The sequence below is a fragment of the Xenopus tropicalis genome, chromosome 3, assembly GCF_000004195.4.
Source record: "Xenopus tropicalis strain Nigerian chromosome 3, UCB_Xtro_10.0, whole genome shotgun sequence".
Taxonomy (NCBI): domain Eukaryota; kingdom Metazoa; phylum Chordata; class Amphibia; order Anura; family Pipidae; genus Xenopus; species Xenopus tropicalis.
Window position 1 is genome coordinate 79,853,187 of NC_030679.2, and position 19,311 is coordinate 79,872,497.

General features: G+C 35.9%; 1 protein-coding gene across 5 annotated transcripts in view; it reads right to left on the bottom strand.

The window, feature by feature from the left end:
* Positions 1 to 1,671: 1,671 nt before the first annotated feature.
* pclo (piccolo presynaptic cytomatrix protein) overlaps positions 1,672 to 19,311 on the bottom strand; it is a 144,544-nt gene continuing 126,904 nt past the window's right edge. For all 5 annotated transcript variants that reach the window (XM_031899033.1, XM_031899030.1, XM_031899031.1 and 2 more), the window contains 5 exons: positions 17,085 to 17,220; positions 15,138 to 15,205; positions 8,590 to 8,724; positions 5,877 to 6,022; positions 1,672 to 4,810 (listed from right to left, as the gene is read on the bottom strand). In XM_031899033.1, the coding sequence (XP_031754893.1) occupies positions 4,670 to 4,810; positions 5,877 to 6,022; positions 8,590 to 8,724; positions 15,138 to 15,205; positions 17,085 to 17,220 (626 nt within the window). In that variant the 3' untranslated portion in view covers positions 1,672 to 4,669. The remainder of the gene's footprint in view (positions 4,811 to 5,876; positions 6,023 to 8,589; positions 8,725 to 15,137; positions 15,206 to 17,084; positions 17,221 to 19,311) is intronic.

The window sequence follows — 19,311 nt, forward strand, 5'->3', positions numbered from 1 at the left end:
CAGAGCCTTGTGAAAATGCACTGACACAACCTGTTCAGAAAGGATAAATGGGACCTATGCACATTACAGGGAATAATTTGTTTGCCGGATGAACAGATAAAATCCTGGGCAGGCCAGGAGGGCACATAGATGGGGGACAAGCGCTTGCCACCAAATACTTTTACAGCAACACAGGAAGGCAACTACAACACATGCAGACATGGGATACCAGGAATTGCTTTCATTGGGAGCAAAAGCCAGTAGGAGGGTGGGGTTGTTATGGTTGGTCTTTTAAAGATTTGGGGAAGGTCCTTCTGATAGGAGCAAAAAGGAGGGGCTATCTCGGTAAGTACTGATTTAGAGTTTGTCAACTGAAAGGGTAATGCAGAGAGAAAAATGAATCCAAAATTATTTTTTAAATATGTAAATAGTAAAAAAAAATAAAAGAAAGAAGCCCATTATCATCAGAGCGAGGTCAGTTGGTTGATGAAAGCAGGTTAAAAGCAGAAATTCTAAAATGTTATTATTCATCTGTCTACACAATTGAGGAACCAGTCAATAAAGGTTTCCTATGCATTTGTGCCAGTGAAGTTTTAGGTGTAATAGATCTTTACAGACTCCTTTAATTGCCTTCTGTGAGGAAGTGAACAAGCGGTGCATGTGATCTACTTGGACTTTAAGTAGAGGTTCAGCGTTGATAAGGGCAAGGTTATGTGAGATATAAATGAAATAGCAGTGTGTTGGGGTATCCTTAATTGAGAATAATCTGGGGATTTTTGTGGATAACAAGCTGTACAATTCTAGGCAGTGCCATCCATTGGCTATTAAAGCAAATTAAGTGCTGTCTTGCATAAAAACTGTCAACTCAAGGGATAAAAATATTATTTTGCCTCTTTATAGGTCTCTGGGTAAAGCCTCTCCTTAAGTATGCAGTGCAGTTTTGGGCTTCAGTCTTTATGAAAGATATTAATGAACTAGAGAGAGTCCAGAGACATGCAGCTAAACTGGTAAGGATAAAAGATTTAAACTGTTAGGGTAGACTATCAAGGTTGGGGTTGTTGCAAGAGGACACAATTACTCTTTACAAGTACATTAGAGGTATCATAGACAGATAGAGGGAGATTGTTTCCTCACAGAAAGTATCAGCTTACCAGAGGCATCCATTTAGACTAGAAGAACAGAGCTTTCATTTGCGGAAGCATTGGTGGTTCTTCAAGGTGAGGGCAATGAGGTTGGGAAATGCCCTGTCAGGCGATGTTGTAATAGCAAATTAACACCTTTAAGAGTGTCTTGGATAATTTCTTGAACAAGCATAATATGTAATATGTACATACTAGTATGTATATCCCCATAATATATGTTGCATTTGAGTAAATCGGATCCAAATGTGTCTTTAAAAATATGTGGTATTAAGTGCAAGACAATTTAAAAGAAATCTGAATAGTAAAATTTCATCTTACATGTTAGTCAAGCGACAGAGCTCCATTTACTCATGCATACAAAGGGATGGATTCTGGAGTTTTTCACCATTGCTATGTTATTATCTCTTCACGTAAAAAAATAGAAATTATCCTTTGAGTTTTTGTTTTAATTTGAGTCACCATTATGTATGTGCAGCCTCATATAATTATATACCTATTAATTAGCAGAGTTCTTTAGGCAAATCATTGAGAGAAATACATAGGCATTCTCTAAATGTGGGATGTTATAAATATTTATTAGACTGAGTTACAACCTTTGTACATCACAATTTGCATAAATTCTCATGTAACATCCTGTATATTACCACAAAAAACATGACATGATTTTTACATAAAATGAAAACAAACCCATTTACAGGCAGATTCCTATACAATTCATACCATTTAATCATTTTTACAATGTTAGATTTGGAAGCCAAAAAAAAAGAAAAAAAAGAAATACACAAATAATAACTAGAACTCCATCAATGCATGCAACATCTGTTGGTATGAAAAGACATTTAGGTACTCTAAGGACAGATACAGTAGTTACTTTATCTATTTTACAGGGTTGTTGTTTTTTTATATCGGCTAAACGTCAGGCTTGCTGTGCAGATTTTTAGTGGATATCAACAAACTCACTATTCAGCCATTGCTGCTTTACCATGTACCACACCACCAAACATTTAAACAGGAACAACTGAGTTCAATGCTCACATTCACATGCTGAATGTCTCATGAAATTAGAATCTTTCATCTGTTATTATCTAATACAAAAAATGTGTATGTATATTTACAAGATAATAAAATAAAGGAACCTACTTTCTTGTGTGTTATGACAAGAAAATGACTCCTTACATTCTGCATCACTTAATATATTTTTTTTCTTTCGATTCGCTGCAGAACTATTTAGAATTTAAATTGAGAAGATTCACTTTCTGTAGTATTAATAGGTAAATATTTAAAATATTCCATGGACCTGACCCGGAATTACGTGATCCCTCTGTGATAATGTATTTGCAATGCATATTAACATTTTAACATCTATTAACAAATTAACAAGTCAAAATATGTTTTTCTTTTTTTAGTTTTATCTTTTAACTGTCACTAACTTTGTAAGTGTTGTTGTGCATGGGTAAGTGGCTTGTAGTTAGATATTTATTTGTAGCCACAATAAAGCATTGTTTCTCACCTGGCTGGATTTTCCTAAAGTTCATTTATGTGCTTTATTACATTTGTTTATTCAAGTAGTGAGCAGTGTATCCCATCCCTTTAATGTGCAAACATGAACTGTCTCATATTCAACATCCAGTATTGGAGATGTTCAAAAGAGGCAAGGAATTCTGACATTTCAGTGATTCTTTATGTTTTGTACAATATCATTTGCAAATAACATGTAAACACGCAAACACACTGTGCTTATACTTTACTAACGTTACATAAATAATTAATTCTCTGTTTATTCAACTGAACTGTAGATAAAGTAACTTTTCCTTTGCTCTGCATATAAACAAAAATATCGAAATCATTTTATCTCGGCCATATACATAGAAAATTAATATTCATAAATGACTAGTTGTTAACAAACTTTCGGATCTATGTAATCACTTCTAGGAGAAGCAAAACCAATAAACACTATAAATGTGTTCAGATATATGTGCAAAATAAAAATACTGATATCAGTTTTTTTACTTTTTCTTAAGATAAAAGTTTTTTTTTTAATTTACAAGAATTTTTGCTATTATTCACTCACAGAAAAAGCATTGAGACATCAATGTTGCATAGAGTACTTCCATTATAACGTACGGTTTTGGTCTAACATAGTTGGCACACTTCGGAAGCATGTTATAACCAATAGTCATTGATGCACCACAGATTTGTCACTAAACCTGTATGAAAGGTGATGGATGCAAAATCAAATTGTAATATCTACAGTATGCCTTTATTGTGGGACCTGTGACTGGATTTTGTTTTGCTTTATATACACAATACATGAGAACATAAAAATGCATTTAGTGTGTCGAGTAGCAAGTAATTCAACAATATCGGTGGAATGTATTGTGTGAAAAAAGCAAAGGAATATTAGCTCTTATTTAGTGATGATTATGGGTTTCTCTGCAAGTACCCCAATTTGTGCTGTTCCTTTGACATAACATTTCCATAGCAACTAAAAGCATGCTTTGCAGTCTTAACAGTTTATCGCATGGGAGAATTACATTACTTGCTAGAAAATTGGATGTCTTTTATTTCTTATATCATTTTTAAAATACGCATAGCCTTTGCAAAAGCAGCAAAGGTAAAAAGAAAATAAGAGTGTAACAGAAATAAAAACGCACAACTGATCTCGCATAAGCTCTATCTAACATCCATCTTGCTTTCATTAGAAAATACTTCAGGCAAAATGTTAGCAGTCATTTTTTGCCAGAAACAAATAATTGCCATTCTTCTCACAATCTATATCATTTACCTGAGTTAGTAAGAGAAAATTCAAAACATCTATTCTTTACACTATCGTATTGTGCCCCTCATATCTGTAAGATGGTCATAAATGTTTACTTATTAAAAAATGCTATTTAAAAGAAAAATCTGAATATTATTGAGTTGCTTGTATTTAAAATCACTTTTAACTGTAATTAAATTAGTGCTATTATTATCTGATTGCTATCCTTAACATGAATGAATGTGAATTAAACTATATCAATTCTTGCCATACACAGTCATCATTATTTTTTAAACAACAGAAGTTTTAGAATGTTATCATCCCCTATAAGAACAGGAGGCAGGCACTGTATATTTCCTTTACCCGTGAATATCACAAGACATTGCTTGTTGAATAATAATGACAATTCATATTTTAGTCATTATTTTATTTCATTCTATGTTGTCCCTGCATAAAAAATGAAAGCATGTAGGGTGCAAAAAGATAGTGCTAGTATTTGTGATTTTTGCTTAAAGATAGTCTGTATTTATCATAGTGCTTTTTAATAGAAAGCCCATATACCTATACATCTACATTTATAGTACCTTTATTCCAAACCACTCCTGTTTCAGATAACAGTACTTTCATGAGACTCATTCTTGCATTGTTTTCAAATGGTTGCTTATAACTTCCATTGAAAACCATGTTAAAATGGCTTGATCTATGAAACCCGAACAATGTCCCTTTTTAGTTTCAAAATCAGCCTTTCTAATTTTCAGCTAAACCTCTGTGTCCCCTTAAACCACTACTTTCAATGTGCTGGAGCGGAGCTAACTAAGAGTTTGTGCCAATTCACTATCCTCTTTCTCAGATCCACTTTGTCAAGCCAGATATAGGCTTCCCCGATCAGTGTTTTTTTCATAAACTTCCCTCCATTTGACACAAGTAGAATCTGCAAGACAAAATATTTAATATACTGTATTACAAAAAACAAAGAGTTAAGAATAATATTAATAAATAACATCCCATAAACATCTACTTGTTTAAAGAGAAGAAAGGTTGAAACCACTGGGGGGAACCAAAAGTTAGGCACCCCCCCAATTATTGTATTTACTATCTGATACCACAGGCCAGCACCACAGAGTGATCCTCTTTTACCACTTTGTCTTTCTTTGCTACCCCAGGACTGACGCACATATAGTAAAGTGAAAAGGACATTTTTTGTGTTTGTTTTTTTTTCAAGTTCAGCTTTCCACTTTATTGCACATGCGCACCCATGTGAAGAAAGAAGAAGCAGGAGAGGATCACTCTGTGGTGCTTGCCGAGAAGAATCCTGGGCCGGAGCTTTTTTTCTGGTAATAGAAGAACTGGCCTTGGGGGTATCAGGTAAGTAAATAAAATCACTGTGGGGTGCCTAACTTTGGTACCCCACTGATTTCCACTTTCCTTTTCCTTAAAATGATTTTATGATTTTATGATTTCAATATATAATGAGTTGCATTATAACTTGCAGTATAATGTATTTGCTTTATTCAAATGTTCTCTACTTTCATTGTGCTTGTCACAACCAGTATTAGCTAGCAAAGCCAGTGACAGTAATTCACAATGTGAACCATGTTTATGTTTTACTTTTGATACAATCAAAGTTATGACATGCACAAAGAAATATGTTAAATTGTCTGCTGATTGTTCTATGGATTGGTTTACTCTGAACCCTTGGAGTGATCCCAGATAACTATTTTTAAACTGTTAGCAAGCTTTAAAAATGGAATGGAGGAACAAGAAATAATATAACAAATAGATCAAAACAATGAGGGAAATAGTAGTGTTTTTTATTAATACTGCTCATGGGTAAATATTTTGCTAGAAGAGATGCACCAAACATAGGATTTATAGCTGCAGTTTTACACTGATAAATAATACACACATCTTCTGCGTGTTGGCACCCCCCAAGAAATAAGACTTTCCTTGCCCTTTAGCATTTACATATACCTGTTTGTATAAGAGTTCAACCTTACCTGAAGAGAGTGTCCTGCAGGACTCATGCTAAAACGGAATGTTTCATTGAATGAAGGCTCACGATCATGTCTGCAAACTCGTGTTTTTTTCTTTAATATTCTTTTTTGTGTAGCTATATTAATAACATAGAGTTTTACATAGAGATCTGTAAAAGAACAAAAGAAAACTAATTTCAAAGTGCGAAGCTGAAAATAACATTGGTTGTGAATTTCACTTTCTAAAGCTGGCCATGCACATGAAGATATGAATGCAACAAAGGTCTTGGTCATGTTTGGTAAGAATGACTGGGTGGCAGATGCCCATGCTAAATAATGTAAATATGCCAGTTGGGATACCAGTCAAGAACTCTATTCTTTGCCACTAGAGATGTAGCGAACCTCAGAAAAAAAGTTCGCGAACCCGTTCGCGAACTTCTGCCAAAAAGTGCGAACTTTGCGAACCCCATAGACTTCAATGAGAAGGCGAACTTTAAAACCTAGAAAAGCCATTTCTGGCCAGAAAACTGATTTTAAAGTTGTTTAAAGGGTGCCACGACCTGGATGCATGCAGGAGGGGGATCAAGGGCAAAAATTTCTCTGAAAAATACTTTGTTGACACAGCGTTGCGTTTTGTGCTGTAAAGGGCAGAAATCACACTACATTTCTAAACTTGTGTAATAAACTGCTTTTACAAGGACTATTGGGTTACAGCAGATGAGATCAGCAGGACAGCTGCCCCCAGCAGCTACATACAGAGCAGTAGAAAGTAGATCACTAGTCAGCAAAGCTACCTAAACTGTCCCTCAAACCCCTGCACAGCTCTCTCCCTATGCTAACTCATCAAGCACACACAGGCAGAATGTAAAATGGCTGCTGGGCTTCGGTTTATATATGGAAGGGAGTGGTCTGGGGGTGGTCCAGGAGGGAGAGCTGCCTGATTGGCTGCCATGTATCTGCTGGCTCTGGGGTGAGAGGTCAAAATTTGGCTCCAGCTAAGGCGAACCCTAAATTGCGAACATCGCTAAAAGTTCGCGAACTTGCGAACTTGCGAACACCCGATTTTCGTGCGAATTAGTTCTCCGGCGAACAGTTCGCTACATCTCTATTTGCCACTACTGTTTTATACTTGTCATGCGACTCTGTACATGAACAGATATTATTGTTTGAGGGTGGCTGTTCTGATTGTTCCTTGGACAAACAGATTACAACAAATGTACAAAGTCTTGTATCTTACTACTACTATTGCCAATAATGCAGCCTATAGGAATGGTAGAGAATATGAGCAATATGAGTTGAAACATGTGGTATGCTAGCTGCAAAGTATATTTCTCCTTTAGCAGATATGTATGGTACTTTTCCATCTAGCTGATCTGGCTTATTATTTGTTAATTTCCTGACTGATGGGTCTTCCTCTGTCTTGTTTCTACAGTTTACTAACAGTATCCGATAGTGTGAGATTGTAATCCTTTTTTGTTTTATATGGTCTGGCGATTTGTTCTTTGACCTTTTTGGAAGGCTACACTAGATATAAAAAATGTTTGCCTTATTTGTTTTCTGTGAGATAAAATTTTTATTTTTAGTCTCAGGGAGGCATAAAAGCATTTTCAACTTTTGTATATTTGTAGCATGTGCAGTTATCTTAACAGCAAAAGCATCTAGGAAAGAAGGTAGATGATATAACACTATAATATAAACATTTAAATAAATCCCACACCTTGAGGCTGATTTATCAAAATTCAAAATCAAGAAGAAAAAAAAAACTTATATTGCAAATAATTAGCAAATAATGATCCTTCTATAAAAAAAGGTGTAATTGCAACTTGCAACAAATATACAAAAATCTACTTTCAAAATGTTAACTATTGGAAATAATTATTAGTAAAAAAAATGCACCTGGCCTGGGAAAAGAACACAGTAAGCAGGCAAGGAAAGTGTGATTAGGGGCCCCTTGTACTCTCTCCGAATTTTTATGTACACTTAATAATGCATATGCGTGGGATAAGGGAAGGTGCTAGGCAGGCGACTTACTTGGCAAGGAAGGAGTGTGTGCGCTACTGCACCCAGAAGTGCAGATCATTCATGCACGCCACACGTGTGTGCCTAAGTTCTCTATGCCAGTTAGGTTCGGCACATGCTAATTATGTCACTGGCACATGCCGAAGCTGCCCTGGCATAGAGAGCTCTGGTGTACATTAAATTTGGAGAGAGTACAAGGGGCCCCTGATCGAAACAGGCCCCTAGGCTATAGCCTAGGAATGTCTAAGCATTAATACGCCCCTGCATCTGGCCCCACTAAATTCTCTGACTAAGAGGTTGGAGAGCTGAAAAAAGTGTTCTGGCTATTATATTAGACATCTGTCCACTCCAGCCTTTATATATGAAATTTTTGCCTATTTTACAAACATTTTTGATTTTGTATCCATTTTACCCATGTTTACACTGAACTGTTTCTTTAAAACAGTGTAACAGAAGTAGATCAGTCTGCAACATTATTTTCAGAGTTTTAGAGCCCAGAAGGAAGAGAATCAAAACAGTCAAAATCACAGACTGTGTGTAATTAATTACATCTACACATAACTTTAATTCAACCCATTAAAAATATTTCATGAATATTGGAAATGTTGCTTAGAATTAAATTTTTTCACTATGCAAAAAAATGTGGCTGTTGGACCCCTTTTTTTCTAAAAAGAAAAGAAGCCCACCAAGCATGTAAGCTTTCAAACATAAAACATACCTGGTAGATGATCTGGAGACTTAAATTTATATGTTATGTTCCGGCATTGTAGGATCTCCACTATCAACTGCTCACCATCAGTCTTCATTTCCTTTTTCAGTGCAATTTTTATTTCTCCCATCATTTGTGTTGTGCCTACAACGGAGAACCAACTTGTAAGAATTAAGAATTCCTGATATTTAAAGCAAAAGTTAAAAAAAAAAAATACATTATGCAGGTATAAGATCCACTATTACAAAACCTGTAATCGAGAAATCTTTGAATTATGGAAAGATAATGCCATAGAGTTCATTTTAAATCAGGATCAGTTTATAGAGCTTCTGCAGCAGCAGCATCTTGCACTGAAATCCATTTTTTAAAACCACCGATTTTGTTAGATATCATTTTTAAATTTTATGTGGGGCTAGCCATGTCTTTTATTTCCCAGGGTGCCACAACCATGTGACATGCGCTCTATAAACTTTATTCACACTTTACTGCTGAGCTGCAAGTTGGAGTGATCTCACACCCTCCCTCCCCCCCAGCAGCCAATCAGCAACACAATTGTAACAGGCCCGGATTTGTGGCAAGGCCACAAATGCCCAGACATAGGGCGACAGGTCTTTGTGGGGGAGCCCAGCTGCAACTCCATTTGGGTAAGAAGCACTGGGAAAGTTCTGTCCTACCCAATGCTATGTACCCAAAAATCAAAGTTTGTGCATGCACACAGAGAAAGGGGAGGGGGAAGACGGGGGGCCTAGGGGTGCCCTATATGTAAATCCAGGCCTGAATAGAAAGGTAGCAAGAAAACAGCTCCCAGACACTAGTATTGATAAAAGTGATAGATATCAGAACAACACTCAATAGTAAAAAATCAAAGTCAGACTCATGACTTCTACAGTTACATGGAGTAGGAGAAACAATGGGTTATCTGAAAACAGTTCTAACGTGTAGCGCTGAGTCTGAGCTCAGACTCAGGCACAATGCCCTGAGATGACTGTCTACACACCAATATTACAACTAAAAAAATGCATTTGTTGGTTCAAGAATACAATTTTAAATAGTAGAGTGAATTATGTGTATATTGACAGTGTAATTTAGAAATAAAAAGTACACTATAAAAATCAGAATCCCTTTAAGCAAATAATCCTCATTTTTAAAAATGACTACAGTACCTGTACCTGACAAAACAGTACCTTGTACTTGATGGTAACTAAACTGCATGAATCCATATTGATGGCAAAACAATCCTGGGTATACTTAATGTTTAAATAAGTTTTGTAGACTTAAAATATGAAGATCAAAATTATGGAAAGACTATTTATCTGAGAAATCCCCAGGTCCCAATACATAATAGATGATAGATCTGATACCTGTACTTTATTTAAAAATGAGATCATATTTTCAGCATAATACATGCCTCATTTTCCAGCAAGCTTCTGTAAGTGCCCATGTTGGACATTTGCCCTGCCAATGCCCCTTTAGCAATACAGTAAATCATATGTAAGTAGCATTGTACTTACAAGCTATGATAAAAGGCAACAACCAGACACTCATTTCAATTGGAAACTGAACTATTCAGTATTAAAATGTATTATTCTTAATGGGAACTAACGGTACGGAACTAACATACGGTATAATGAAATAAAATGTGGAATGTTGGCTGCCTGTAACCAAGCAATACATTTTGAATAAAGACAGGGAAGAAAAAGCATATAAAATCATTTAATGGTTAGTGTGTCTATGTAACTAAAGAAAGGGACTGCAGATGCACTATGCAATGAATAAAGAGAATTGCACCCATGTAATACAGTATACATTCATCCATATGATCCCACTGTACTTACTATATTTAAACTTTAATTAGTTGTATTTTCAGATAGGGGTCTATTAATAGCTAAAATGCTCAAGTTGAGGGCAAAGTGATCAAACTGCTATGTTTGACTAACTTCACATAACCATAGAATGAGACAGCTCTAATAAGCAGTTGTTTAAAGGGACAGTTCTTGGTTGACTGGCAATCCACAACGGTTGGCTGTGCAATGAAATTTTAAAGTTGGTGTGACCCAAATGTAAATGTTGGCCTGGGGTCAGTAAATCATAGTAATGCCTGTGGGCTGCTGCAAATGCTGACAAAACGGCTGTGGCTTTTAAAAACATTTCTCTTTCATTTACTCCTTTAATGTTTTGAGTTCCTTGTATAGAGCCTTTTCATCAAGTGCATCTGACAGGCAATGTTTTCATAATATCTAAGCTGCTCTGTAAGAGAAAAATACAGATGCTCTCATAGCCTATTGCTTTAAGCTGTCACAAAAATGAAAAGGCTTCAGTATAGTGTACGTGCAGCCAAGCACTTAGTGCTGTAAAAGCACACTGTATCGCTGGCTAGTTTGAAGCTACATTTCAACAAAAATTAATAAATTAGAGGGAAGAAGCTTCTCCTGTTTCATTTTTAAAAATGTAACATTAAAGAGTGTGTTCTTTTGCACAGATATAAACTGCAGCCTTAAATGTTAGATACAAAGTTGCATTTGTCAGTGTTTATTCCAGGGACAAAAGCTTTCAATTCATTTAATTTCCTACTATAAAAATAGAAACTTCTTTATGTTTGCAAGGGGATTTAATAAAACTCTAACTTTTCTAATATTTTTCTTTTTAAAAATTTGACTTAACTCATTTCCACAAATGACTAAGAAGTCTGAACTGAAAAAGTCTGTGTGAGAAAAAGTCACAGAAAAGTTGCAAAAGTATTACTTTTTCAAATTGTCACACTGAAAGTTCTACTTCATGCAAAGTTTTGAAGCAAAAGAAGGATCCTCCAGGGAAGGGACATCCCAAAGTGCTGCTTGCTGAATTATTCCTAGTAAACAGGATTTTAATTCTCTACAGACACTATGGGGCACATTCATTAAAGTATGACAGGTCCGAATACAAAAAAATCATATTTTTTTCTAAAGTTTACAATTTTTGCGTAGTTTCTGCAATATTTTCATTAATTTGTGTGACTTTTTCGTACCTCGTGTCAATTTGCCTGACAAAATCATATTTGTCACAACAAGTAGGAAAGTTACGGATTCATTTAAGCTTCGGTATCGTGACTTTCCTTGGGCCAGGTTGGAGCTGGTTTGGAGCTGCCATTGAGTCCTATGGGAGGCTTCCAAAATCATGCACTGAAGAATCAAAGTCAGAAAGTTTTTCCCGCCGTTTACGATCGTTCGGATATAAAAATTTTGTGACTATCGGATCACAGACAATCGTTTCAATACGAAAATTTCTGAACTTTTGGATAGTAAGTACGAAATCTTCGTATTCAAACGAAGATTTTCGTGACTTTTGAAAACATCAAAAACTATCGGATTTCGTGATTCGGATTCATATTTTAATGAATCTGGCCCTATGACTAACAACTGGCATAGTCCTTTGATTATTAGATCAAATCATAGTAATGATGTAAAGTTGCTCAGTATAAAAAAATAATGCCAAGCCGATGTCCCCAGTCCTGGCCCTTAACTGCTCCCGAACGTGCAATTAGGGAGAAGCAGGAGGTGCAGCCCACATCAGGGCCCTGTTCTTACTGCCTGCAATATGCAAATTGGGTCATCGAAACATTACTTTTGTAACATAAACACTTGTTACATTATCAGTAAATAAATTAGATTAAATTAAGCCATCTAAGTGATTGTAAATGGAGCATTTCTGGGTTTGAAGCATTTAGTAGACTAAAAGCTGTAAAGTCTACCATATTTGGAAATATAGCTTGTACACATATTACTACCTGACTTAATATTTCATATTATGTTGGTACTGGAGAGTGAAGAAAAAGAAAAGAGACTGGCGTTATGAGTAATTAGTACATGATTTCTGTTAGCACATCGGATATCCTACGGCACAGAAAAAGTAAAAGAAACCCTATCTTTCCCTCTGTAAAGGAATGTGACGCTATCAATGCAACAATGAGCCTTGGGTTATACAAGTAGTAGTGAGATATGTGACCCAGGACATCAGGAGTGATGAGCTGCTGCTAACACCCGATTGAAAAGAACTGAATCTGAATGCTTAACTTAGTCAAACATATTTTGACAAACTGATACATTAAAAATGGCAAAAGACTGCAAAATTCAAACAGCTGGGAACCCATCAGGAATCCTGACTATCCAGTACTATCTATCAGGAATCCCTAGCTTGAGTTTTAGTAAACTTTTCTCAAGTGATATATTTGCTCCTAAGTATGGATAAGTTGATTATCAGGATGATTTATATTTGTTGTTGAGCATTTTTACCATACATAAAATAATAAGTAAGCCTTTTTATAAAAAAAAATGACTGACAATATCCCCCCAAAACATATAACTCACACCCTGTATTCAAAGTAACCCAGCACAGATCACCCACTTCCTGTTCCAGTGCAAAGTCCCACCCCTCTGGTTTACTGTTCTCTGCTTCATTTCTGTCTAAAGGTGACCATACACGCAGCGATTTTTTCAGACGTTCAGGGCTGAACCGTCAGATATGAAGGTAGAAACAATAGGAATTCTACCTCCTTCTACTGATTCAGCCCTGAATGTAGATTTTGCGTGAATGTCTTCAATGGCCCCCGATCAAAATCTTTTAACCTATCTGCTCGACAAGTCAACCGATATCCGCAGCTTTTTGCGATATCGGTCGCCTCGTCGAGCCACCATACACGCACAGAATAGAGGAAACGAGGTTTTGTACGATATCATCGGTGTGTTTATGGCCAGCTTTAGTCAATTGGTGGTTTTTACTGCATATTCCTGAACTTGGAAGAGGCCTGCAGTCAAAACAGGTCTTTGTGGGCATGCACAGCATTTTTTTCCAGTTACCAATAACAAGCAGGCATCATTTACTGGCAGCTGTTTAAAACACACACATCTAGTTAGTAGATATGGGCACACTTTTGATGTTTTATTATATTACCAACAATTTAGGTAACACAGTTTGGACAGTTTGTGAAATACTTGCACTGCCAATGAATGTGAGGCTGTGGCCAAATGGGGGGGGGGGGGGGGGGGCTGTAGGCCATGGATAGCACTTCTGCTGCCATGGACTGCCAGTTTGAGCAGCGCTAATTTTAGGCAATATATGAATAGTTTAAGGCTGTTATTTGTGTGCTGATATATCATACTCTAATGCTTGCTCATGATTAATTATATAGTGTCACTGTTCTAGGCACCTGGCAGGAGCTGTGAAGATTTACTGCCATCCACACGTTTAAAACAAAGTGTCTAGGAAATAATAGGATTCCTAACTTAAAAGAAACTAATGAAATATGAGATGGAGCTTGTTATGATAGGTTATTTGTCATGTCTGAAATGACAGAAAACCAGTGCCATAATAAGAAGTAAAATGTTGTTTTGAAAATGACATATAAAATAGCAGTTTTAGAACTGACTTATTATTGTAAACGATACCAATTATGTATCACAGTTTAAGCAATTTTTCATTAGATTTCCCATTTTTGATCACAAAGGCAAGTGCAAAGCATTAAAATGGAAACAATATTGACTGTGCTTTGACAGGGTTAGACTGGACCAGTGGGACACCAGGATAAAATCTGGTGGGCCCTGGCCCTTGTAGCCTCTTCTGACCTAGTTCCAAACCTGACAGCAACTTAGCCCTCCAGTCTCACCCCCTAAAAATGGGATGCAATACGAAATAGAGTGCGTGTGGGGAGTGAAGGAGGTACACCTGTGGGTTGGGAAATTTGTGCCAGGGATGGGGGCAGCCCCAGTAGTGCCTTTTATTACATATGCGAGTAAGCCTTTAAACCAGAATCAACCCAAACTACAGCAGGATAGTAGCCTGCAAACGTAAATATGTTTTGGTGGTTACATGAAATACCTGAATGTCATGTGGCTAAAAAAAACGTGGCTTGTGGCTTTAAGGGCACCTATCACCTACAAATTGCTTACCCCACTGCAGATATTGGCTACCAGAGCCCACACTCCAGATGTAGGAAACAATACATATTTTTGCAAAAAAAAAAAAAACCCAAACCCGCTTCCAACACATGTCATGTGGGACACATGCATGAGCATAATGAGTGAGCCCCACTCTGCTCATTAAGTTCATACATGTGATTTAGGATCGAGGCAAAGGACTGGTAGGATTGGAGAAACAGGGTCATTAGGGCTGGAAACTTAAGAATAATGACAGAGTATAGAATTAGGAGCAGAGCACATGTAAAGATTTTCTTTAAAAAAATTTTGTTTCCCCCACCTATTTCCCCCAGCTCTAGTGCACTGCACCTGCTGTGGGGGAAACAAATAAAGGTATTAAGTTACAGTTGTCATTTAACAATTAAAGTTCTAGAAGTCATTATAAAAAGGGAGCCATAGATTGTGGTGCTTTTTCCTTATAATGTTCACTAAAGAAGGGATTATATGGGATGTGTATATATATATATATATATATATATATATTTTTTTTTTTGCCAAAAAGTTAAAAAAAAAAAAAAATATATATATATATATATTTACTATCTAATCTTTAAGATAAATACATAATTTATTCCGCACCCATATTGACAGCAGCACAATTTATCTTACCTTCAGCATCAGTAATACCCATTGCTGCTTGAGCTACCAAATCCTGTCCATTTTGGTTAATCTTTCCTCTGATAAAAACAAACATACAATTTAGTGATAATTGCTGCCATAGTAGTAGTAAGATATTAAGCATAAATATCATGTACTATATTTATTAATATTTCTTCAACCAATGAGAAATAAATATAACTGATTGAGAACTGCAAGTTGCATTAGAGAACTACAACAATTCTATTGATAGATTCCTTTTTGTTAACATTTTCAGTCAAATCTTGCATAATTTTTCCATCAACCATAATCAATGAATTTTTTTTTTTAAAAACATGTAATACCTGTTACCATATATCTTGAATGGTCTCCTCAAAAAAAGATGCTGCCAAAAACAGCCAGCTAGTTTTGTTTGTCAAAAGGTGATGAAAGCACCTTTTAAATATCCACTACATCTCATTTAATATTTTTCTAATTGGAATACTGGACTTGAATTTACAAATACTTTTCTTTTTGCTTGGTTTTATCTAGCCAGTCAAAAAATAGTAAGTTTATATGCATATTTGTAGCATGAACCTCTTAAGACTGCTCCGAATCTATACAGACACACAGTACTAAACAACAAAAGTATTCCATTACAATTAGGGGCACATTTATGATTGCTCAAGCCTTTCAGTTCAGCTGCCATGTCTTTTTATAAATACGATTGATCGAGAACTGCAAGTTGCATTAGAGAACAAGACCAATGCAATAGATGAACTCCCCTTAGTTAACATTTGACACATTATCTTGCTGCCAAACTTTTTATTATTTATTTTATTATTTTTATTAATTTATTTTAGAAAGCCCACTAAACTAACAAAACACTGCGTAAGTTCCAGCCGCCAGACATCCCCTGAATGTGCCATTGTGGACGCATCAGGGGAGGACATTACGGCAAGGGAAGCGCCAACAGGGTCGGGTCTGGGCCACTGGGGCCCACTAGTACCAGGGCCCACCGGGTATTTTCCCGGTGTCCCAGCGGCCCAGTCCGACCCTGGAAGAAACTATACTTTTGCTGGAAAAAAAAAAAGAGACAAAAATATTCATAACCCCCATTGTGCCAACCTGTGATAAGGATTCAATCCATGTAAAAATGTATGCCATGATTTCATTAGAAACAACAACTTGTGATCTTAATGAATAGAGCACAGCTAGCAAAGTAATACCAGAGTTCTTGCCATTTTCTTTTAAAGAAAAACAAATATTTTATACAATGTGTAGCTAGGAGCTACTTACTGTATCTGAGAACTTTGATTCGGCAGGCAGCATTGTTAAGGGGAGCTCCAGCTTCCGAACCAAAATTTGTTAAACAGCCCCACACAAATATACCTATCACTGTAATCTGTTCTTTCAAAAAGTATGAATAAATGCCATTTTATATGCTGAAAACCAGCCACAAAACAGATCCTCTTCATCATTTGCAATCCTGGCAAGGGAGGAGGGATTAAAACTCTGATGTTACAAATTGTAACAACTTCTCCACAGCTTACAGACAGCATGCAGGAACTACATAATTGTTGAGTTACATTTTGCTCTATTCCACTCCTTCCTTGTTCAGAGTGAAGCTCCACCCCCACTTCCTGTTCAGGTCTCTCACTACACTGACAACTTGTCGGAGTGGAGAGCCCTTCTGCACATGCCTGGAGGCAGCAGGAGCCAGCCTGTGTATGAGCAGGCTTTTTTTTCCAAGAGGGTGTGGGCTTCTGCTCCTTCTGAAGTCTTTCAAACATGGCACGTGTGACTGCAAAACACCAAGGGGAAGTGCTGGACACGGTGGATTAAGATAGTGTTATATTAAAAATTAAGGTAGTATAAAGTGTAGAGAATAGTAGTCGAAGGCTAAATATATGATTTGTTTTTTTAACATCTCCTTTAAGTTGTGTTTGGGTGGAGTTCCCTTTTAATAGATGTACTTACATTCTTGGAACCGGAAACAGATTGCTATCTCCTGTTGCACTGCTACCATCGCTCTCTACACCGTATCCGCTACCAAAGCTACTGACTGATGAAGTTGTAGATACCGACTCAGAAGGCCTGTGACTTGTAGATTTTGCTGAGAAAGTAAATATATATACTAAATTAAAAAGTGCTTTAATAAATGTTTCCTAACAATTATGCTTTCATCATTGTTATATTTAAAAATACAGTTGTATATTTAAAAATATTTGTTTATATTAAATTATTAGGAAATGAAATCTCAAATTGAATTTATGGCAATGCTGACAATATTTCAGCAAAAGAAAATATCCCTTTTGACTCTAGATACTTTTTTTTTTTTTTATCAACACTGTCTCTCTGCAGTAGCTTTTCCTTCCATAAAGTTTTAAATTGCTAACAGAGTGTATTCTCTGCATGCAGCTAGCAACCCGACACTTACCAAAGGAGACATGTGAAAATAGGTATAACTTGGTCAAAAAGTTTTGTTTAACTGGTGAATGATTTAAATACCTGTATATTGGTATCGTCAAATGAGCGTTCAACCGAGTTTACCTCTGTTTATTCTATACTTACGGATCATCGCAGTGAGATATTTTTTTCTCCAATCTCACAAGTCAATCTTCTTTTGTTCTTACAAATGGCTTTTATTGCATTTGAATAGTTTGCTACTGTAACATCAGTGCAAATGTTGCTTTAATCTTTTGCTACACAATTAACCACAATGTCCATTGTTGGAAAATGCTTTAGGCTTGAGTATGTTTCTGTTATTATTTTAATATTTTTATTTACCCATTTTAATAATAAAATACAAAAAAACCTATATCGATTTCTGACATTACAAAAAAATTAAAGCTTTTAGTTTTACTATTTACTCTGTGTACTAAACCATTTTAGGAAAGCAAATTTATTTGCTATGAATAATGTACTATTTTAGCGGTGTTGCACATTCAATGATCCCCAAATTATTGTCACCTACAAAAAAGCCTTACCTACCTAATTTATGGCATGTCCATTTTACCCAAGATACAAGTTGCACACTGACAGTAAACAGGAGTGTGTAAGCCAGTACAATGTATACTCTAAGATTCCATAAATACCAGAATGCATTTGGCAAAATATCACAAATATTCAATGGATAAAGATGTCACGTTTTCTTAGTCTTTGTTTATACAGCTTCAATGTTCCAACGGGTGCTTTTAATTAATACATTGTAGACTCATAATTAGAATGCCTTTTTTAATTGAAAGACATTAACTGAGCCAAAATTAATTTTGTATACACTTTTAATATATCATTTATTGAAATATGAGAAAAATATACAGCTTAACAACACTTGGGAACTTGTAAACATGACAAATTAATTTCAGAACTGCATGGACATAATTCCCAACACATAAAATTAATAAATCACAAAATTACATTCCTTGTTATTTGGGTTCTTTTGTCATTCAGATCACTAATTAACTCTGAATTTATGTAAGCAGTCTATAAATATTGTCCCACAGAGGTACATGTACATAGTATGTTATACAACTAAAATATAATGTATTGTGCTCTTAACTTATTAGCATGCAGGAAAGCATACTATCTGTACACAGTAACAGGGTGCACCACCACTTGTAGACATGTACAGATCTGACCCATTTCCTGCAAATATCACATTTTTAAATCATGCTGTTCATGACATGAACCAAAAGGTTCTTATCAAGAAAGAATTTGTTAAATGACATGCTTATTTCCAATATGCCTTCTTTTTGGCCAGCCAGGCAGAAAAATACTAGTCCCAGCACACCAAAGAGACCAAGAAATTGCTTACTTGCTCTTTTCTCCCACAGAAGCAACCTGACTTCCTAGATACTCATTAGTTTGTTAAGATGGTGACTTAGGGATGTTGTATAGGCGAAAATAGGGCAGTTGCAGTAATAGTAATCTTCTGGAAGTTGGGTTCTCAGGATTACTGGTTATTTTTAAAAATGTCTTAGTATACCTATGTTGTTCCAATGAACAGTACACTATGGCATTTTTGAACTCCTTGCTCAATCATTGCTATATTCATTATCTAATGAGATAAGTTTAAGTTTGTTTTGAACTGCAATTAATCAAGATACTGAAGATGTTTTCAAAGAAAATATACAGTACCATGTCTGCAACAGAAAAAACAACTTTAATTACTGCCTATATTATCTGACATGGATATGTATTCATA